Below are 22,250 nucleotides of genomic sequence, written 5' to 3'. Positions count from 1 at the left end.
TGGCATTTGATGGTGCTTACCGTGGCGTTGTCCTTTCTTCTCCTTCTAGCTCTCTTGGACGCAAGATTCTGCAGGACGAGCTTTCCTGAAATATCACTCACTCATCTCCTTCTTAAGGTGATTAGCGTGTACAGGAAAAGCAGCCTGCGGCAAACTCTACAAGGTGCCCCGGGAGACTGATTTGATCCAGAGACCCAAGGGTCACTCTGTTAAGCCCACAGTGCTCAACTCCACCAGCGGAGGTGTGGCTTGCTAGGGGGAGGGGGCTAACCAAATGTGTGGCGTTCGACCAGCGCCGTGGCAGGGCCATCAGACCGGGAGCGCCGCTGCTGCCGAAATAGTCAGTTGGAGAAGCTTAGACTGAAATCTAAAGTCCCTGGTTTGATCCCGGGGTTTCGCACGTGGAACCGCTGCTCAGGTCCACTGGCGTTATTATTTAACGAAGCCTCGAGGAAACCGAATCAGCTGCAAGCAAGAACCTGGATTTAAGCGATCTGTCAAGGGGCAATATGAAAATGGCCCCCTGCGCTCTTCGCCTAGCAGTTAGGCTCTGCCTGCATTGAGAAATAACCTCCCCAGTCGCTGCCCTTTGGGAATACCTGGCCACCAGAAAGACTTCCGAAAAGGAAAAACGATACGTGTTAACGATCCCAGAACGTGGCCGTTGCCGTGAAAAAATTAAAAAAGAACGAAACAAAAAAAAAAAAAGACAACAATTACAAACAAACTGCCACCCGTCTCTCCCCTGCGTCACCGGCAGGGGATTAGCTTCAAATGGTATAGAGCGCTCGCCTTGAATGCGAGAGGTACCGCACTCTGTACGGATTCGGGGGTTAAAGCCTCGCTTCTGTCTCTTTATCAAAACGGCCCTTTTAAGGGCCACCCACCTATTCCTTCAAAAGGCTGCATCCGTCTATTTAGATCTATTGCTAGAAGTTGTATCATCGTTAACCGCTTGTACAAGAGTCGGTGCCACCCGCATGTGTTCTACAGTGGCTGCTATAGTACCCAGTGGATGGGGAAATAAGGCTGCTTTGCTCATAATGAGGGAGGAGAGACACAGGCCAATCGCTATGGATGTGGTGTATGCTCTGAAGCGCCAGGGACGCGCACCCTGTACGGATTCGGGGCTTAAAGGCTCGCTTCGGTTTACTCCTCAAAACGGCCCTTTTAAGGGCCACCCCACTATTTCATTGGAGGAAAAAAAAAAAAAAAAAACTGTAGCCACTCTGTTCTCTCTTGGAACGTTCCCCCCCACACCTCCTCTTTACAACGGTTCTTAGAAGAGCCAGGGTCTTATACAGAGGTCAGTTAACCCTTTCCCGGCCAACCGTTTGGTCCTAGAGGCCAACATCTACTGCCAAGCCGTTTTTTTTTTTTTTAGACCTTTTCTACTTTCACTGTAAAAGACAAGGAAAGGCAAACAACAGGTCGCAGAGTCTTTGCCGCGACCTGTATTGTCATAAGCAAAATTGTTATAAGCGGGTGTTGGCTTGCATCGGGGCAGTGGGGGAGAGGGTTAATACCAAAAAAGGATGCTCACCGGGAACGGCAGGCGCCAAACTCCAGGGGAAAAACACTCATCCTTCGAGCCGGAAATCGAACCAGCGACCTAAGGATTGCTTTGGCACGCCTACAGTCCTCCGCTCATGCCAGCTGAGCTATCGAAGGCAGGAGCGGCCTGGCTGCGCCAGTCGAGCCTTGGATGGCGGCCTGGCTTTTGAACCACTTTAACCAGGCGCTAGGAAAGCCAATCCGCTTCAGGCAAAGACGTTAATGAACCGCGGGTCTGCTGGGGGGGCTGTATGAAAGACTGGCCCTTGGCCTTGGTAAGGAGGGCTGTATCAGAGAAAATACCTCCTCAGTCGCTTTTGGAAAGGACTTGGGTAGATTTTAGGCCCTCTGTACGCGTTGAGATGAAAGCGGGTAAGAAGGTCTGTAGAGATTTGTATTGGATTTTATTTTTGCATGAGTGACTGGGATTATGCACGAGTGAGTGGGATCATACATCCTTACTGTTAACATTTTAACAACCAGAGTGACAGTTATCTGGTGACCCGATGTGGCCAACTTTGAAAGCATAAATTGTTTGTTTTATTAGCGGGGTTCTTCTCCAGGGGGTAGGCGAGGGGTAGTTGAAAAGTGCCAATAGGGACGGGTACCAGGAAAGGAAAATCAAGGTAAGTATGCAGCAATTTTTCCCATTTATTTCTGTAGAACCATCTGAAAACATCTGAACTTGTGAAATGTGTTTTGAAGGTGAAAAAAAAGGTCGCGTAACAGAAGTACCAGAAACCTTAAACAGAAAAGGTTGAGCCACAGCAAAAAAAAAGTGTTCCCGAAAACTACCGTCTCTGGTAGCAGAAGCTGACACCTAAAGGGAAAGCCATAGTCGGCAGGAATATGATCTGTGCGGGAAACCCCAATAAACGGCCACATTGATTTCCTGTTTCAGCATTTTAAGCAGAATGGCATTTATTTTGCCCTATGCAACCCCTTCAGGTGACTGCTTTCTGGATATAGATTCTATTATCGGGTTGTCCGAGGCCATGGCAAGCATGCAAACTGCATATTGTGTGGATGTCAAGCAAGTACCAGGTCCGTTGCCCCTTTTTGGATCTGCCAAAGTTGCCCCCGGATTGAAAGTGGCAACTAAAGGCTGCCCGTAGTCGGCAGGATTCGAACCTGCGCGGGGAGACCCCAATGGATTTCTAGTCCATCGCCTTAACCACTCGGCCACGACTACTAGTTGCCCTTTAGGCTGCAGACCAAAGTTGCACGACGCTGTAACTTTCGGCTTGAAGGGCAGTATTGGATGCAATTGGCTTGCAATATAGGCAGATCCAAGTTCCGACCAACCGAGTTTGCAGAATGTACCCAGAAGCTGTGCCGCATGCATCTAGTCCCCGGATCAACTTGTACTGTGAGCTATCTTCCATAACCCTGTATTCCCTCGCTTGCTTAAAAGCCATCTCTAACCCCTTCCTTGTTCACCTTCCAAACGTTTTTTTTTCCCCAGTTCAGTTGTTTTCAGATTGATCCCTAGAAATAAAGACTTTTTTCCCCAATCATTTATTTATTTATTTTTTTTTTAATTTTTTTTTTTTGTACTATTTTTTCCCCCCAAAATCCAAGTTTAAAGTGTAATGTTCCTGTCTGTGGTGTCTGTGGGAGTCTGGCAGCTCAGTAATTCAGGCGCAGACTCTAAACTGTTACAATTTTGCAACATTTAGTTGAAACATTTCTCAGCATCATCTCTGGAGTATTAGCAACTATTGTATCAATTCCAACAGCTGCCTGTAACGAAACTCAGAGATTCTGCTCAGTAGGGACAAATATAAGAAATATATCAACTAAATGTATCAATTTTGAACAGTTTACAGGGTCGGTGTTTATAAAAACGGTGACGCGTATCAATTAGAAAGTAATTGGAAAACGTCATCATTTCTGGCGCTCTATCGGAAAACAACTAGTTGTTTGAAGATGAACCACCCCTTTAAGCTATCTAATGTATCAGCCTGTACAACTGATTCAGGGAGAGAATTATATTTAGGCGGAACCTCTTTTCTTGTAATCGTAATGGGCGACCTTGCGTCAGCTGGAAAGACTTACTGGTGAGTAGAGAGCATTAGAGAGATTTTTTCATATGGTCCCCTTATATATGTATACATAGTTATCATATCAAGCCTTATGCGCCTCTTCTCCAACGTGAACAACCCCGTCTTGGCCAGTCTTTCCTCATAGCTAAGAATTTCCATAACTTTTACCGGCTTAGTTGCCCTTCTTTTTACCCTCTCTGATACAATAATGTCCTGTTTGAGCACTGGAGGACAAAACTGTACGGCATATTCGAGACGTGGGCCTTACCAGTGCTCCATACAGTGGAACAATGACCCCTTCCTGCGTGAATCAATGCCCCTTTTAACACAGCTCAAGACCTTATTTGCCCTTGATGCTGCTGACTGGCATTGCTTGCTACAGCCAAGTTTGTCATCTACAAGGACTCCAAGGTCCTTTTCCATAATGGATTTGCCCAGTGCAGTCCCACATTAAGGGTATACGTGGCTTAGATATTTTTACATCCCAAGTGCATGGCTTTCCATTTATCAACATTAAATTGCGTTTGCCGCTTAGCTGCCAGATTACCAGTTTGCCAAGATCCTGTTGCAAGGATGCCGCATCCTAGATGGAATTAATTGGGCTGGATAGTTTTGCGTCATCTGCAAACACAGGTAAATTACTTACAATACCCTGCCCTAAGTCATAAATGAACAAGTTAAACAAAAGTGGATCCAATGCCGAGCCCCGAGGGACCCCACTAAAAACCTTAATCCAAGTAGGGGAATGTACCATTAACTACCTCCCTCTTGTATTCCCACAGTCAGCTTTTGCTAAGCAGATATTTGGGGCATCCTTAGTTTAGACAGTGGATTCCTTGCTTCTCCTTTTGAAGATGTTTGGTAACTGTCAAAAGGGCCCATCTCTTTCGGGGCTATTTGGTTGCCAGCAGAATTTGAGCCACAACAAAGATGTTTATTGTGCATTTTGCTCTGGGGGGCCACAAAACCCAAAGAGATGTCTTCAACACCGGTTCTCGTAGCAATAAACCCGTAGTTATCAGGATTATCGCCTGCTCGGGGAGACTCCGGTGGGTTTTAAATCCATTGCCTTAAGACAGTACTCGGCCACTGCTACAGCACGCCTGCGGGTCATGTCTTTGCATGAATCCCGTGGGAGCTAGCCAAACTGAGCAACTGGGCTCGGCTGCAACTCTGTGCTATATGTGTACATGTCATGTGATTCAGCTGCAACAACACATCTGATTCGGTCATGGATGTATACAACCCAGAGAACTCCATTTTGGGCTTGAACCACAAGATTCTCAGTTAACAGCAGAATGTGCTAACTGTTTCATCTAAAGTGACTTTTGGGCTGGTTCTGAAACTTCATTTGTGCTGCACATCACAAAACAACAGGTTCCACCGAGATTTGAACTCGGATCACTGGATTCAAAGTCCAGAGGGCTAACCATTACACCATGGAACCAGCAGCTATGGGGATAGCCTCTGATGCAGCCAACTAGACCGTAAAAGCTATTAATGAATGGGGGAGGGAAAAAAAAAAAAACAGTAAATGAATAACAGGGCAGTATTTGTTGTGTGTCCAGAAGCAAGGTAGGGCTTAATGGGGTTTGATATTGCTCCAACTTGCAGTGCAGCAGTAAAGAGTGACTGAATCTTATCAGAGCACAAGTCACATGGCTGAGGGCACCTAAGGAACTAACAACATGTCTAGCCCCATGTCCGAATTCAAAATGAAAGAAACAGTGAGAGCAGAAAATGGGATGTTTTTTAAAGTAATGAAGATATAATGTACTGTTGTGCTGCACTGTTAAAACTGACATGGTAGCTTCAGCAACTCTACAAAAGTTGGTATAAACAAGCTGCTGTGTAGCCAAGGGGGCAGCCATTCAAAGCTGAAGAAGGTGAAAAGGCGCAGGATGCACAGCAGGTAACAGAGGGGCTATGCAGTATACAACGGGATTCTTCAGAACTGATTTGTTTTCCATTGGGTACCCTTTGCTTGAATGGCTGCCTCCATGGCTACATAGAAGTTTGTTTATATCAACTATAGTCGTGTTTCTGAAGCAAACACACCAGTTTTACCAGTGCAGGACACAACAGTACATTATATTGGCATTCCTTTAAAACACTTTCCGTTTTTGGTGGTACTGTACCTTTAAATCTGAAAAAAAAAAAAAAATCAGTGCAACGCAGGATTCTGCAGAAGGAGCACTATGCATTGTGATGTAGTTTGATATCGAGTTGTTGTGTTTTAAAGGCACCTTAAATTAAACCTCTCTAGAACGGAAATGGTTCTCTTTGCTCCGACTGACATCATTAACATCCGGAAGTACCCATCACAGCTAACAATTCCACTATCACCCCAGGCCCGGTCCCTTGAGGTTATCCTAGATTCTGCCCTGTCCTTCACTCCTCATATCCAGTCACTTATTAAATCATGTCACTTCCACCTACGGAACATATCCAAAATATGATCATCGATCACCCAAGATGCTGCCAAAATTCTTATGCACTCTCTCGTCATATCACGTTTAGACTACTGTGACTCTCTTTTAATTGCCCTTCCCCTCCAGAGACTGTCACCTCTCCAGTCCATAACGAAAACTGCCGTGAGGCTCATAGACCTCAGCAACCGCTCCTCCTCTGCCAGTCCCTACACTGGCTTCCGCTACCTTTCAGAATCAAATTCAAATCAATGACCCTGACATCCCAAGCACTTCATAACTCTGCCCCACCCTACATCTCTGAACTCATCTCTATATATATATATATACTCCCCCAACGGCTTATTACGCTCCTCTACTGACCTGCGACTCAACTCTTCTCTCATTACCTCCTCACATGCTCGCATTCAAGACTTTGCAAGGGCTGCACCCCTCCTCTGGAACTCCCTCCCACGCTCTGTCCGACTTTCTCCCAACCTTTCTGCTTTCAAAAGATCTCTTAAAATGCCCTTCTTTCGAGAAGCCTATTCTCACTCTGCTTAACTACCAAATGCAATACCACATACAGCAGTTCAACTCTCACTCACTTAATTCTGATCTTTCCCACACCCACACCTTGGTGTCTTATTCCCTTCCCTTAAGATTGTAAGCTTTTTTTGCACAGGGCCTTCCTCACCTTTTGTACCAGTACTGGTTGTGATGAATTGCATACATGTGATTTAGTTGTAGAAGCACATTTACTTTACAGCGCTGCAAAATATGCTGGCACTATATAAATGAATGTTAATAATAATAATAATAATAATGATAATAATAATAATATAGTATAGGTAAATCTAAAAACTGGACTTGCTGAGTAATCAATGAAGACATTTCACTACTCATCCGAGCAAGTACAGTTGTTTTTAGATTTACCTATACTAGATATTATTATTATTATTAGTAGTAGTAGTAGTAGTAGTAGTAGTAGTAGTAGTAGTAGTAGTAGTAGTAGTAGTAGTAGTAGTAGTAGTAGTAGTAGTAGTAGTAGTAGTAGTAGTAATATGACCTGGATGAATGAAAATATTCATACTACTACTACTACTACTACTACTACTACTACTACTACTACTACTACTACTACTACTACTACTACTACTACTAATAATAATAATAATAATAATAATTCTGTTATGGGAAAACACTTTTTTTTTACAGTCATGTAATATTACGTAAAATAGTCATTCAGGGTTATTTGTTAGCTCCTGTATTGGTCGATAAGCCTGCTGGAAGCTCATTTTGGTTGCATAAAAAGAAAAAAAAAAACAGAGAGAGAGATGCCCTGCCAAAACATTCCCCCACGCCAGGGATTCAAACAGAAGCAGCATCTTTGAAGGCACTGGGGGCAACATCAAAGGGGTTGGTGAGCAACATTTCGCTCATGAGCCACTGGTTGAGGATCACTGCCCCAGAACAAATGGAGCTGGCAGATCATAGATCTGGTTCTTAAGAGGAATACTCTTCTAGCAGTTTATTTGCAGCAATCTGTATGAGACACATCTGTTGGATAATGACTTCCAGGCAGTGACTGTAAGAGCACAGTAATTGCTGAAAGGGTGTGATGATGATGATTGATGATTGATGATTGATGATTGATGATTGATGATTGATGATTGATGATTGATGATTGATGATTGATGATTGATGATTGATGATTGATGATTGATGATTGATGATTGATGGATGATGATGATGATGATGATGATGATGATGATGATGATGATGATGACACAGCCAAACATCCTTGATTCCGTTTAGGCAAATGTTACAATCGACTTTGCTTCCTAGCAGTGCCCTAGGATGGCACAGGGACCTATTGGTGCTGCTGCTGATAGTGGATCTCATGACAAACTACAATGCACACTGCTGGCTCCCACTTGCATGAAGGCTGCAGTCACTGGATTACAGCAGCGTTGGGTTTCTGTGCTACTTTTGCCGCAGTGCAAAGCCCAGGGATTTCTTGTGTAGCTTCCAAACCCCTCACTGTCTCGCTGATGTCTTAGCCCATAACCTTTTCTCTGTCCGGGAAAAGGGCTGGAAGAAACAGACGAAAATGAGAGCGTCAAACGAAAGATTTCAGTGACGATGCCCCAGACTGACAGGAGTGAAGCTGAGCTGCCAGGGGCTGTTTGGGGCCGGTCCGTGCAAGCAACGTGCAGACAATGGCTGCCAGGGACACGGGCATTTAGCGGGCAGCTGACTATACACTCGCTGGGCTGTTTGTCAAAGTAGATATTAGGAATAACTTTGCTTTTTGAGACGCTGGAAGCACAGAAGGAAAGCTCCCGTAAAGCCGTATCCAGAAGGTTTGCTATGGGCGTGCCTAGGTTTTGTCCAATGACAAGGCCATAGCTTATTGCAACTGAGCCAATCAACAGACAGAAAAGGTTGTATATAAGGAGAAGTGGAGTTGAGCGAGAGTTGTGTTTTATCATTTCCGGAAAAAAGATAGACCGAGAATCTGCCATGGCTGAAGCCGCCGAATCCGCGCCCGCTCCTCCCCCGGCTGAGCCCGCGGCCAAGAAAAAGAAGCAGCAGCCCAAGAAAGCAGCGGGGGCCGCTAAGTCCGCCAAGAAGCCGTCGTCTGGGCCCAGTGTGTCCGAGCAGATCGTCACAGCCGTGTCCGCTTCCAAGGAGCGCAGCGGGGTGTCTCTGGCAGCGCTCAAGAAGACTCTGGCTGCGGGAGGCTACGATGTGGACAAGAACAACAGCCGCCTCAAGCTGGCTCTCAAGGCTCTGGTCACGAAGGAGACCCTGCTCCAAGTCAAAGGCAGTGGAGCCTCCGGTTCCTTCAAGCTCAACAAGAAGCAGCTGCAGAGCAAGGACAAGGCCGCCGCCAAGAAGAAGGCGCCGCTAGCAGCGGCCAAAGCCAAGAAACCAGCGGCAGCAGCCAAGAAGGCGCCAAAGTCTCCGAAAAAGCCCAAGAAAGTCTCCGCAGCCGCCAAGAGCCCGAAGAAGCTCAAGAAACCCGCAAAGGCGGCGCTAGCAGCAAAGAGCCCGAAAAAAAACAAAGCTGCCAAGCCCAAGAAGGCCACCAAGAGCCCCGCAAAAAAGACCGCCGTCAAGCCCAAAGCTGCTGCTGCCAAAAGCCCAGCAAAGGCCAAAGCGGCCAAAGCCAAAGTGGTCAAAACCAAGAAAGCCGCCCCCAAGAAGAAATGAGCGAGCGAGCGAGCGAACCACTGCCCAATTCAACCAAAGGCTCTTTTAAGAGCCACCACATCCCCCTGAAAGAGCAGCTTGTTGTCCTATAGCGACTCTCCTCTGCTTCTGCCTACCTACTAGCTTTCTTACGAACACGACTATCCATCCGGCTCGTAGTGGTAGTTAGTAGTTAGTAGTTAGTAGTAGTAGTAGTAGTAGTAGTAGTATCTCTTCTCCGTTAATAATCTTGACAGGCTCTCGTTGTCAGGAAAAAAGCGTCTTTGGGGACAAACGTGCGCTGAATTACACGCACCGCTGGTGCACTTGTTGCCACTTGGATCCTGTGCTGCGAAAATGCCCCAGTAAGTAACAATGTGGCAAAGTGCTAGTGAAATCTTTCTAGAGAAGTAACAAACGGGTGAAAGAGGCAGAATAACAATGAACCTCAGCTGAGAGGCTCATTGGGGTGCCGCTGGGAAGGGGCTGCAAGCGGTTGGCGAGAAAGGAGTAGACGTAGCGGTTTGCTTTTGCCGCAAGCGTTGATAATAAATCAATAAGAACCTGGATGAGTCAATGGACCGGCGGAGGCGATTAGGTAGCATAGAATTTCATCATGGCGGAATGCTGGAGAGAGAGAGAGAGAGAGAGAACGATATGACACTGGCCTGTAACCAGTTGAAGGCAAACATTTTTGGCGGGCTGTTCGACATTAACAGCAGCCGTGTTGAGTTCATCTTCACATGCCAGCCGCTAGGGGAAAGGGGGGGGGGTGTCAGTCATCGCAGTTCCCTATCAGGTCGAGTCATTCTGTATATGAAGGGGGACGAGAGCGCGAGCCTGCATCTTTCAAAGAAATCTTTGCGAGTAGAAGAATCATGTCTGGAAGAGGCAAGGGCGGAAAGGGTCTGGGCAAAGGAGGCGCTAAGCGCCACAGGAAGGTGCTGCGGGATAACATCCAGGGCATCACCAAGCCCGCCATCCGCCGCCTGGCACGCAGAGGGGGAGTCAAGCGCATCTCCGGCCTCATCTACGAGGAGACTCGCGGGGTGCTGAAAGTGTTCCTGGAGAACGTTATCCGGGACGCGGTCACCTACACCGAGCACGCCAAGAGGAAGACCGTCACCGCTATGGATGTGGTGTATGCTCTGAAGCGCCAGGGACGCACTCTGTACGGATTCGGAGGTTAAAGGCTCGCTTCTGTTTCCTCATCAAAACGGCCCTTTTAAGGGCCACCCACCTATTCCACAAAAGCGCTGGATCTCTCCTTCCAATAGGTTACATCCCCTTCTACTAATCCTAAATCTTTCACCAAAAGCTCCAAGAGGGAACACGTATTGCCTTACACGGAGCAGCAGCAGCAGCAGACGGTCTCTACTATGAAGCCTGACTCGATCTGCCGTCAAAAGAAATAACCAATCGAAGTCTTAGAAAGCGGAGCCCTCTAGAAACTTGATTCATCGCAATACCGAAGCCGCTTTATTTGAAATAAAAAATATATCTCTCTTTGGAGGCCATTTGTTTCACACGGCAGCCTTTCCTAACTGAATGGAGGTCCTAACGGATTTCATGGCCGACTTGAGACTAAAAAAAAATAGACGTATCCCCCCCCCCTTTTTTTTTTTGTGTGTACCTATTTTATGAATAAACTTCATTTTTAGGAGGCCTCTGTCCAATACAAGCAGCGTGTGAAGATTTGCGCGCGGTAATGACGAGAAGTGCACAACTCCCTACTCTACCTCGAGTGTTTTGGATACATTTATCTTTGCGTTGAAATGGCAATTATTTTTCAGGAGCAAACCAGGTTTTTGTGTGTGTGTATACAAACACACACACACACACACACACACACACACACACAGGTGAAGCATATGGAGGTGATTGTAAGTTGCACCAATGGATAGTGGAGAACAGCAGGTGCGGCTCTTGTAGAGAGAAAGTGGGTGGCTCTGAAAAGAGCCTTTGGGTTGGTGGGCCAGGGAATGGGGAGAGAGAGAGAGATTACTTGGCGCTGGTGTACTTGGTGACGGCCTTGGTGCCCTCGGACACGGCGTGCTTGGCCAGCTCCCCAGGCAGCAACAGGCGGACTGCGGTCTGGATCTCCCGGGAGGTGATGGTGGAGCGCTTGTTGTAGTGAGCCAGGCGGGAGGCTTCCCCTGCGATGCGCTCGAACACATCGTTGACGAAGGAGTTCATGATGCTCATGGCCTTGGAAGAGATGCCGGTATCGGGGTGCACCTGTTTCAGCACTTTGTAGACGTAGATGGCGTAGCTCTCCTTCCTGCTCTTCCTACGCTTCTTGCCATCCTTCTTCTGGGTTTTAGTCACGGCTTTCTTGGAGCCCTTCTTTGGGGCTGGAGCAGATTTGGCGGGTTCAGGCATGTTTCGCAAGTGACAGAGTCTGCACGCAAACAATAAGTCGCTCCTCCGGCTGCAGCTCCTCTTATACCCTGCCCATGCAAATAAGGCCGGGCATTGTCACTGATTCCCATTGGCTGGCTCTGATCGACGACGTCTTGGCCCACGTTTGCGCCCCGACGATTGGTGAGAAGCAAAGCTCGTGTTTCGTTGGCTGCAATCAATCCTAGCCAATCAACGAAGACACGTACGGTCCCGGCTGCCTATAAGAAGCAAAGTGCGCGCTCCAAAGGATCATCGTTGAGTCATTTTGCGTCGAACGACAGGCTTGCAATTATGTCAGGAAGAGGCAAACAAGGCGGCAAGACCCGGGCTAAGGCCAAGACTCGCTCATCTCGGGCCGGCCTTCAGTTCCCAGTCGGCCGTGTTCACCGGCTGCTCAGGAAAGGCAATTATGCCGAGCGGGTGGGAGCCGGAGCACCGGTCTACCTTGCAGCAGTGCTCGAGTATCTGACCGCCGAGATCCTCGAGTTGGCCGGCAACGCTGCCCGGGATAACAAGAAGACTCGGATCATCCCCAGGCACCTGCAGCTCGCCGTGCGCAACGACGAGGAGCTCAACAAACTGCTCGGAGGGGTCACCATCGCCCAGGGCGGTGTCCTGCCCAACATCCAGTCTGTGCTGCTCCCCAAGAAAACCGAGAGCGCCAAATCTGCCAAGAGCAAGTGAGCAGCTGCTGCTGCTGCCGCCGCCCAAACAACTACCAACCCAAAGGCTCTTTTCAGAGCCACCCACTCCATCTAAACAGCGCTGTGTATAGCTTTGTGTGTGTCTGACTAAATAGTGAGAAGAAATCGTGAAAGGGAAGAAGTTTCTCCTCTTTACACTGGTTTCCCCTCACTTGATTGCCAGGGAGTTGTTGATGATGATGATGATGATGATGGTGGAGAGAGGCAAGTCTTTTGCAGAGCATTGCTCTTTCTTTAAACCTCCTATTACAGGATGAACCCCCCTCATGGGTGTGATGAGAGATGGGTGTTTTGAGTGGAGGGATTGAGAAACTCCAGTCTTCTCAGTGTGAGTGCAATGAATGCATTTGTGGTGGCAAGAAAATCATAATATTAATTAAAAAAAAAAAAAAAAAAGGTTAAAACTGTCAGCAGCAGCAGCACAACTTGATGCAAGGACAACATTTGGCCTTAGCTGAACGAATTGACGTGTGTCCGCTGGAAGCCACAGCAGATGGATGGGAGGGAGGGAGCAGCCAGTCAGCCGGCGCTGCTCGAGCTTCGTTTCTTTTGAGAGCATGAGGCGATAGAGCCACGCGAAGGATTGAAATGTTTCAAGTAAAAGGGATGTGTGGGACTGCTAGCAGGTAATGGTGTGTGTTGCTATGGCTTCTAATAGAAGACCTACCGGTATGTGAAAGGCTAAGAGCGGAGTCATTTGGGGGGGGGGGGGGGGTGGGAAATGAAAAGGCAGCACAAGCACAGCTGATTGTCAGAGAGTGTTGGTGGCTCTGAAAAGAGCCTTTGTGTGGGTGAGCGAGTGATGGGGAAGGAGAGATCTAAGCCCTCTCTCCTCGGATCCTGCGGGCCAGCTGGATGTCCTTGGGCATGATGGTGACCCTCTTGGCGTGGATGGCGCACAGGTTGGTGTCCTCGAAGAGCCCCACCAGATAAGCCTCGCTGGCCTCCTGCAGAGCCATGACGGCTGAGCTCTGGAAGCGGAGATCGGTCTTGAAGTCCTGGGCGATCTCCCGGACCAGCCGCTGGAAAGGCAGTTTGCGGATGAGCAGCTCGGTGGATTTCTGGTAACGGCGGATTTCCCGGAGAGCCACGGTGCCTGGGCGATAGCGATGGGGTTTCTTGACGCCGCCGGTGGCCGGGGCGCTCTTGCGGGCTGCCTTGGTGGCCAACTGCTTGCGGGGAGCCTTCCCGCCGGTGGATTTGCGGGCGGTCTGCTTGGTACGAGCCATTAGCACAACAGTAAGCTGCTTCTCGCTACTACGAAATAGCGCTTCAACGGCCGATTCCTCCTATTTATTCCAAGCGCCTCAATGCCATTGGCTCTTTCATATACACACGCCCTCTTTATTCATTTCTGATTGGTTGTGACCGTTTCAAAATGCCCGCCAAAAAAAAAAAAAAAAAAGGGACACATTTCTATGGAGGTACTGCATTTCTTTTTGTTTTTCTTTCTTTGCATAGTTCTTTGTTTCCTGCATTTTTCGTCAAATTCAGCCACAGACGTTCCACGGTGTTTCGTCCGTTCCGTTTCTTTCAGGCCTACCAGCGAACATTGGAGTGGGGGGTGCGGTATTGATGTCACGTGTGGGGGTGGGGCACTGAGCTGCTGCAGATGGGAACAGGCTCATCTTTCGATCGCTTCCCAGTACAAAGAAATTGGCGGTTATGTGATAGAGAACAGCTCATTTCCCTAACATTTGTTACAGCCCTACCCACAGCCGCTGCTAGACTTGCGCTTTAACAGGTGGAGCAGGGGAAGCCAAGTGCGGGCGGGTAAATGTTTCAAGTGGCGATGGAATTCCAAAGATGGATTTGGATTTAGAGGCACCCTTAAAACATGTAACTGGCACCCTTAAAACATGTAACTGTGCAATAAGCCACTCAATGGCCATATTCGTGCACTACTTTGTCTTCGCAGCTTTGCAGCGTCTCCCCTTTCCCATGAGGGAGTAACTGCAGCGGAATGTAATCCCGTCCAAAGCTGCAGGTGAAGCCGAGAGAGAGAGGGCGAAAGAAAGAAAGAGAGAGAGAGGGCGAGAGAAAGAAAGAAAGAGAGAGGGCGAGAGAAAGAAAGAAAGAAAGAAAGAAAGAAAGAAAGAAAGAAAGAAAGAAAGAAAGAAAGAAAGAAAGAGAAAAGGCCCATAAGAGTTTAAAATAGCCCGCTGTAACGCTCTGGCAGCAGAATGAATTGAAGGGCGGAATGCCAGAGGCAAAACAAAAAAGTGAAATCGTTGAATAGCGGTATGTAAATTGGCACGATAGATTTGGCGGGCACACTTTGAAAGGAACAGCCATTTCGACGCTCAAAGCGCATGTTAGGAATGGCTACTGGCGGCTCACGTTTAACCAATCACCAGTTAGCCCATGTTTTCCGGAGAATGCGGGGTGAGTTTGCAGTTCCCTTTCAGGTCGTGTCAGTCTGTATATGAAGGGGGGCGAGAGCGCGGCCCTGCATAAGTTAAAGCAATCTTTGAGCGTAGAATCATGTCTGGAAGAGGCAAGGGCGGAAAGGGTCTGGGCAAAGGAGGCGCCAAGCGCCACAGGAAGGTGCTGCGGGATAACATCCAGGGCATCACCAAGCCCGCCATCCGCCGCCTGGCACGCAGAGGGGGAGTCAAGCGCATCTCCGGCCTCATCTACGAGGAGACTCGCGGGGTCTTGAAAGTGTTCCTGGAGAACGTTATCCGGGACGCCGTCACCTACACCGAGCACGCCAAGAGGAAGACCGTCACCGCTATGGATGTGGTGTATGCTCTGAAGCGCCAGGGACGCACTCTGTACGGATTCGGGGGTTAAAGCCTCGCTTCTGTCTCTTTATCAAAACGGCCCTTTTAAGGGCCACCCACCTATTCCTTCAAAAGGCTGCATCCGTCTATTTAGATCTATTGCTAGAAGTTGTATCATCGTTAACCGCTTGTACAAGAGTCGGTGCCACCCGCATGTGTTCTACAGTGGCTGCTATAGTACCCAGTGGATGGGGAAATAAGGCTGCTTTGCTCATAATGAGGGAGGAGAGACACAGGCCAATCGCTATGGATGTGGTGTATGCTCTGAAGCGCCAGGGACGCGCACCCTGTACGGATTCGGGGCTTAAAGGCTCGCTTCGGTTTACTCCTCAAAACGGCCCTTTTAAGGGCCACCCCACTATTTCATTGGAGGAAAAATAAAAAAAAAAAACTGTAGCCACTCTGTTCTCTCTTGGAACGTTCCCCCCCACACCTCCTCTTTACAACGGTTCTTAGAAGAGCCAGGGTCTTATACAGAGGTCAGTTAACCCTTTCCCGGCCAACCGTTTGGTCCTAGAGGCCAACATCTACTGCCAAGCCGTTTTTTTTTTTTTTTAGACCTTTTCTACTTTCACTGTAAAAGACAAGGAAAGGCAAACAAAAAATACAATCCCATTTTTAATGAAAAAGAAACCCATCTCCAATATACTTTCATAAAAAAAAAAAGGTGTACCGTTTTTAGAAGAAACCTGACTGTATGCAGTGAAATTCGCCCTTCATTTACTGCTGTGGATAGAAATGATCAGACGGTCCCTAACTGCTGGACAGGGAAACAATCATACTTATGAACAGCAGGGGGAGCCCCGCTTACTTCCCAGCCATGCAGAACTCAAGCAGCTTTGTTTGTTTCCCTGTAGAGCAGTCGGCCACTGTGTAGAGATTTGTATTGGATTTTATTTTTGCATGAGTGACTGGGATTATGCACGAGTGAGTGGGATCATACATCCTTACTGTTAACATTTTAACAACCAGAGTGACAGTTATCTGGTGACCCGATGTGGCCAACTTTGAAAGCATAAATTGTTTGTTTTATTAGCGGGGTTCTTCTCCAGGGGGGTAGGCGAGGGGTAGTTGAAAAGTGCCAATAGGGAGGGGTACCAGGAAAGGAAAATCAAGGTAAGTATGCAGCAATTTTCCCATTTATTTCTGTAGAACCATCTGAAAACATCTGAACTTGTGAAATGTGTTTTGAAGGTGAAAAAAAAGGTCGCGTAACAGAAGTACCAGAAACCTTAAACAGAAAAGGTTGAGCCACAGCAAAAAAAAAGTGTTCCCGAAAACTACCGTCTCTGGTAGCAGAAGCTGACACCTAAAGGGAAAGCCATAGTCGGCAGGAATATGATCTGTGCGGGAAACCCCAATAAACGGCACATTGATTTCCTGTTTCAGCATTTTAAGCAGAATGGCATTTATTTTGCCCTATGCAACCCCTTCAGGTGACTGCTTTCTGGATATAGATTCTATTATCGGGTTGTCCGAGGCCATGGCAAGCATGCAAACTGCATATTGTGTGGATGTCAAGCAAGTACCAGGTCCGTTGCCCCTTTTTGGATCTGCCAAAGTTGCCCCCGGATTGAAAGTGGCAACTAAAGGCTGCCCGTAGTCGGCAGGATTCGAACCTGCGCGGGGAGACCCCAATGGATTTCTAGTCCATCGCCTTAACCACTCGGCCACGACTACTAGTTGCCCTTTAGGCTGCAGACCAAAGTTGCACGACACTGTAACTTTCGGCTTGAAGGGCAGTATTGGATGCAATTGGCTTGCAATATAGGCAGATCCAAGTTCCGACCAACCGAGTTTGCAGAATGTACCCAGAAGCTGTGCCGCATGCATCTAGTCCCCGGATCAACTTGTACTGTGAGCTATCTTCCATAACCCTGTATTCCCTCGCTTGCTTAAAAGCCATCTCTAACCCCTTCCTTGTTCACCTTCCAAACGTTTTTTTTTCCCCAGTTCAGTTGTTTTCAGATTGATCCCTAGAAATAAAGACTTTTTTCCCCAATCATTTATTTATTTATTTTTTTTTTTTAATTTTTTTTTTTTTGTACTATTTTTTCCCCCCAAAATCCAAGTTTAAAGTGTAATGTTCCTGTCTGTGGTGTCTGTGGGAGTCTGGCAGCTCAGTAATTCAGGCGCAGACTCTAAACTGTTACAATTTTGCAACATTTAGTTGAAACATTTCTCAGCATCATCTCTGGAGTATTAGCAACTATTGTATCAATTCCAACAGCTGCCTGTAACGAAACTCAGAGATTCTGCTCAGTAGGGACAAATATAAGAAATATATCAACTAAATGTATCAATTTTGAACAGTTTACAGGGTCGGTGTTTATAAAAACGGTGACGCGTATCAATTAGAAAGTAATTGGAAAACGTCATCATTTCTGGCGCTCTATCGGAAAACAACTAGTTGTTTGAAGATGAACCACCCCTTTAAGCTATCTAATGTATCAGCCTGTACAACTGATTCAGGGAGAGAATTATATTTAGGCGGAACCTCTTTTCTTGTAATCGTAATGGGCGACCTTGCGTCAGCTGGAAAGACTTACTGGTGAGTAGAGAGCATTAGAGAGATTTTTTCATATGGTCCCCTTATATATGTATACATAGTTATCATATCAAGCCTTATGCGCCTCTTCTCCAACGTGAACAACCCCGTCTTGGCCAGTCTTTCCTCATAGCTAAGAATTTCCATAACTTTTACCGGCTTAGTTGCCCTTCTTTTTACCCTCTCTGATACAATAATGTCCTGTTTGAGCACTGGAGGACAAAACTGTACGGCATATTCGAGACGTGGGCCTTACCAGTGCTCCATACAGTGGAACAATGACCCCTTCCTGCGTGAATCAATGCCCCTTTTAACACAGCTCAAGACCTTATTTGCCCTTGATGCTGCTGACTGGCATTGCTTGCTACAGCCAAGTTTGTCATCTACAAGGACTCCAAGGTCCTTTTCCATAATGGATTTGCCCAGTGCAGTCCCACATTAAGGGTATACGTGGCTTAGATATTTTTACATCCCAAGTGCATGGCTTTCCATTTATCAACATTAAATTGCGTTTGCCGCTTAGCTGCCAGATTACCAGTTTGCCAAGATCCTGTTGCAAGGATGCCGCATCCTAGATGGAATTAATTGGGCTGGATAGTTTTGCGTCATCTGCAAACACAGGTAAATTACTTACAATACCCTGCCCTAAGTCATAAATGAACAAGTTAAACAAAAGTGGATCCAATGCCGAGCCCCGAGGGACCCCACTAAAAACCTTAATCCAAGTAGGGGAATGTACCATTAACTACCTCCCTCTTGTATTCCCACAGTCAGCTTTTGCTAAGCAGATATTTGGGGCATCCTTAGTTTAGACAGTGGATTCCTTGCTTCTCCTTTTGAAGATGTTTGGTAACTGTCAAAAGGGCCCATCTCTTTCGGGGCTATTTGGTTGCCAGCAGAATTTGAGCCACAACAAAGATGTTTATTGTGCATTTTGCTCTGGGGGGCCACAAAACCCAAAGAGATGTCTTCAACACCGGTTCTCGTAGCAATAAACCCGTAGTTATCAGGATTATCGCCTGCTCGGGGAGACTCCGGTGGGTTTTAAATCCATTGCCTTAAGACAGTACTCGGCCACTGCTACAGCACGCCTGCGGGTCATGTCTTTGCATGAATCCCGTGGGAGCTAGCCAAACTGAGCAACTGGGCTCGGCTGCAACTCTGTGCTATATGTGTACATGTCATGTGATTCAGCTGCAACAACACATCTGATTCGGTCATGGATGTATACAACCCAGAGAACTCCATTTTGGGCTTGAACCACAAGATTCTCAGTTAACAGCAGAATGTGCTAACTGTTTCATCTAAAGTGACTTTTGGGCTGGTTCTGAAACTTCATTTGTGCTGCACATCACAAAACAACAGGTTCCACCGAGATTTGAACTCGGATCACTGGATTCAAAGTCCAGAGGGCTAACCATTACACCATGGAACCAGCAGCTATGGGGATAGCCTCTGATGCAGCCAACTAGACCGTAAAAGCTATTAATGAATGGGGGAGGGAAAAAAAAAAAAACAGTAAATGAATAACAGGGCAGTATTTGTTGTGTGTCCAGAAGCAAGGTAGGGCTTAATGGGGTTTGATATTGCTCCAACTTGCAGTGCAGCAGTAAAGAGTGACTGAATCTTATCAGAGCACAAGTCACATGGCTGAGGGCACCTAAGGAACTAACAACATGTCTAGCCCCATGTCCGAATTCAAAATGAAAGAAACAGTGAGAGCAGAAAACGGGATGTTTTTTAAAGTAATGAAGATATAATGTACTGTTGTGCTGCACTGTTAAAACTGACATGGTAGCTTCAGCAACTCTACAAAAGTTGGTATAAACAAGCTGCTGTGTAGCCAAGGGGGCAGCCATTCAAAGCTGAAGAAGGTGAAAAGGCGCAGGATGCACAGCAGGTAACAGAGGGGCTATGCAGTATACAACGGGATTCTTCAGAACTGATTTGTTTTCCATTGGGTACCCTTTGCTTGAATGGCTGCCTCCATGGCTACATAGAAGTTTGTTTATATCAACTATAGTCGTGTTTCTGAAGCAAACACACCAGTTTTACCAGTGCAGGACACAACAGTACATTATATTGGCATTCCTTTAAAACACTTTCCGTTTTTGGTGGTACTGTACCTTTAAATCTGAAAAAAAAAAAAAAAATCAGTGCAACGCAGGATTCTGCAGAAGGAGCACTATGCATTGTGATGTAGTTTGATATCGAGTTGTTGTGTTTTAAAGGCACCTTAAATTAAACCTCTCTAGAACGGAAATGGTTCTCTTTGCTCCGACTGACATCATTAACATCCGGAAGTACCCATCACAGCTAACAATTCCACTATCACCCCAGGCCCGGTCCCTTGAGGTTATCCTAGATTCTGCCCTGTCCTTCACTCCTCATATCCAGTCACTTATTAAATCATGTCACTTCCACCTACGGAACATATCCAAAATATGATCATCGATCACCCAAGATGCTGCCAAAATTCTTATGCACTCTCTCGTCATATCACGTTTAGACTACTGTGACTCTCTTTTAATTGCCCTTCCCCTCCAGAGACTGTCACCTCTCCAGTCCATAACGAAAACTGCCGTGAGGCTCATAGACCTCAGCAACCGCTCCTCCTCTGCCAGTCCCTACACTGGCTTCCGCTACCTTTCAGAATCAAATTCAAATCAATGACCCTGACATCCCAAGCACTTCATAACTCTGCCCCACCCTACATCTCTGAACTCATCTCTATATATATATATACTCCCCCAACGGCTTATTACGCTCCTCTACTGACCTGCGACTCAACTCTTCTCTCATTACCTCCTCACATGCTCGCATTCAAGACTTTGCAAGGGCTGCACCCCTCCTCTGGAACTCCCTCCCACGCTCTGTCCGACTTTCTCCCAACCTTTCTGCTTTCAAAAGATCTCTTAAAATGCCCTTCTTTCGAGAAGCCTATTCTCACTCTGCTTAACTACCAAATGCAATACCACATACAGCAGTTCAACTCTCACTCACTTAATTCTGATCTTTCCCACACCCACACCTTGGTGTCTTATTCCCTTCCCTTAAGATTGTAAGCTTTTTTTGCACAGGGCCTTCCTCACCTTTTGTACCAGTACTGGTTGTGATGAATTGCATACATGTGATTTAGTTGTAGAAGCACATTTACTTTACAGCGCTGCAAAATATGCTGGCACTATATAAATGAATGTTAATAATAATAATAATAATAATAATAATAATGATAATAATAATAATATAGTATAGGTAAATCTAAAAACTGGACTTGCTGAGTAATCAATGAAGACATTTCACTACTCATCCGAGCAAGTACAGTTGTTTTTAGATTTACCTATACTAGATATTATTATTAGTAGTAGTAGTAGTAGTAGTAGTAGTAGTAGTAGTAGTAGTAGTAGTAGTAGTAGTAGTAGTAGTAGTAGTAGTAGTAGTAGTAGTAGTAGTAGTAGTAGTAGTAGTAGTAGTAGTAATATGACCTGGATGAATGAAAATATTCATACTACTACTACTACTACTACTACTACTACTACTACTACTACTACTACTACTACTACTAATAATAATAATAATAATAATAATAATAATAATTCTGTTATGGGAAAACACTTTTTTTTTACAGTCATGTAATATTACGTAAAATAGTCATTCAGGGTTATTTGTTAGCTCCTGTATTGGTCGATAAGCCTGCTGGAAGCTCATTTTGGTTGCATAAAAAGAAAAAAAAAAAACAGAGAGAGAGATGCCCTGCCAAAACATTCCCCCACGCCAGGGATTCAAACAGAAGCAGCATCTTTGAAGGCACTGGGGGCAACATCAAAGGGGTTGGTGAGCAACATTTCGCTCATGAGCCACTGGTTGAGGATCACTGCCCCAGAACAAATGGAGCTGGCAGATCATAGATCTGGTTCTTAAGAGGAATACTCTTCTAGCAGTTTATTTGCAGCAATCTGTATGAGACACATCTGTTGGATAATGACTTCCAGGCAGTGACTGTAAGAGCACAGTAATTGCTGAAAGGGTGTGATGATGATGATTGATGATGATTGATGATGATTGATGATTGATGATGATTGATGATGATGATGATGATGATGATGATGATGATGATGATGATGATGATGATGATGATGATGATGATGATGATGATGATGATGATGATGATGATGATGATGATGATGATGATGATGATGATGATGATGATGATGATGATGATGATGATGATGATGATGATGATGATGACACAGCCAAACATCCTTGATTCCGTTTAGGCAAATGTTACAATCGACTTTGCTTCCTAGCAGTGCCCTAGGATGGCACAGGGACCTATTGGTGCTGCTGCTGATAGTGGATCTCATGACAAACTACAATGCACACTGCTGGCTCCCACTTGCATGAAGGCTGCAGTCACTGGATTACAGCAGCGTTGGGTTTCTGTGCTACTTTTGCCGCAGTGCAAAGCCCAGGGATTTCTTGTGTAGCTTCCAAACCCCTCACTGTCTCGCTGATGTCTTAGCCCATAACCTTTTCTCTGTCCGGGAAAAGGGCTGGAAGAAACAGACGAAAATGAGAGCGTCAAACGAAAGATTTCAGTGACG

At 46.3% G+C, this 22,250-nt stretch overlaps 5 protein-coding genes and 5 non-coding genes across 10 annotated transcripts; 4 read left to right on the top strand and 6 right to left on the bottom strand.

Annotated features, from left to right (window-relative positions):
* Positions 1 to 1,583: 1,583 nt before the first annotated feature.
* Positions 1,584 to 1,671, bottom strand: trnay-gua. Its single transcript is given in 2 exon segments — positions 1,584 to 1,620; positions 1,634 to 1,671. It is a non-coding gene; the product is annotated as a tRNA-Tyr (tRNA).
* Positions 1,672 to 2,664: 993 nt separating this feature from the next.
* Positions 2,665 to 2,746, bottom strand: trnas-aga. The gene has a single exon. It is a non-coding gene; the product is annotated as a tRNA-Ser (tRNA).
* A 2,228-nt stretch (positions 2,747 to 4,974) lies between these two features.
* Positions 4,975 to 5,046, bottom strand: trnaq-uug. Its single transcript has one exon. It is a non-coding gene; the product is annotated as a tRNA-Gln (tRNA).
* Positions 5,047 to 7,812: 2,766 nt separating this feature from the next.
* On the top strand, positions 7,813 to 9,284 carry LOC121402240 (histone H1A-like). Its single transcript, XM_041588839.1, has one exon. It carries the CDS (start codon positions 8,534 to 8,536, stop codon positions 9,224 to 9,226), a length of 693 nt encoding a protein of 230 aa, XP_041444773.1. The 5' UTR covers positions 7,813 to 8,533; the 3' UTR covers positions 9,227 to 9,284.
* Positions 9,285 to 10,029: 745 nt separating this feature from the next.
* Positions 10,030 to 10,442, top strand: LOC121402244 (histone H4). Its single transcript, XM_041588843.1, has one exon. The coding sequence runs from the start codon at positions 10,084 to 10,086 to the stop codon at positions 10,393 to 10,395; it is 312 nt and encodes a 103-aa protein (XP_041444777.1). The 5' UTR covers positions 10,030 to 10,083; the 3' UTR covers positions 10,396 to 10,442.
* A 705-nt stretch (positions 10,443 to 11,147) lies between these two features.
* On the bottom strand, positions 11,148 to 11,587 carry LOC121402248 (histone H2B 1.1). The gene has a single exon (XM_041588848.1). It carries the CDS (start codon positions 11,585 to 11,587, stop codon positions 11,207 to 11,209), a length of 381 nt encoding a protein of 126 aa, XP_041444782.1. The 3' UTR covers positions 11,148 to 11,206.
* A 312-nt stretch (positions 11,588 to 11,899) lies between these two features.
* Positions 11,900 to 12,355, top strand: LOC121402246 (histone H2A type 1). The gene has a single exon (XM_041588846.1). The coding sequence runs from the start codon at positions 11,900 to 11,902 to the stop codon at positions 12,290 to 12,292; it is 393 nt and encodes a 130-aa protein (XP_041444780.1). The 3' UTR covers positions 12,293 to 12,355.
* A 2,067-nt stretch (positions 12,356 to 14,422) lies between these two features.
* Positions 14,423 to 15,155, top strand: LOC121402249 (histone H4). Its single transcript, XM_041588849.1, has one exon. The coding sequence runs from the start codon at positions 14,797 to 14,799 to the stop codon at positions 15,106 to 15,108; it is 312 nt and encodes a 103-aa protein (XP_041444783.1). The 5' UTR covers positions 14,423 to 14,796; the 3' UTR covers positions 15,109 to 15,155.
* Positions 15,156 to 16,696: 1,541 nt separating this feature from the next.
* On the bottom strand, positions 16,697 to 16,778 carry trnas-aga. The gene has a single exon. It is a non-coding gene; the product is annotated as a tRNA-Ser (tRNA).
* A 2,231-nt stretch (positions 16,779 to 19,009) lies between these two features.
* On the bottom strand, positions 19,010 to 19,081 carry trnaq-uug. The gene has a single exon. It is a non-coding gene; the product is annotated as a tRNA-Gln (tRNA).
* Between the last annotated feature and the right edge of the window lie 3,169 nt (positions 19,082 to 22,250).

This window comes from Xenopus laevis, chromosome 3S (assembly GCF_017654675.1).
Source record: "Xenopus laevis strain J_2021 chromosome 3S, Xenopus_laevis_v10.1, whole genome shotgun sequence".
Classification (NCBI taxonomy): domain Eukaryota; kingdom Metazoa; phylum Chordata; class Amphibia; order Anura; family Pipidae; genus Xenopus; species Xenopus laevis.
This window is presented reverse-complemented; position numbering and strand designations above follow the sequence as displayed.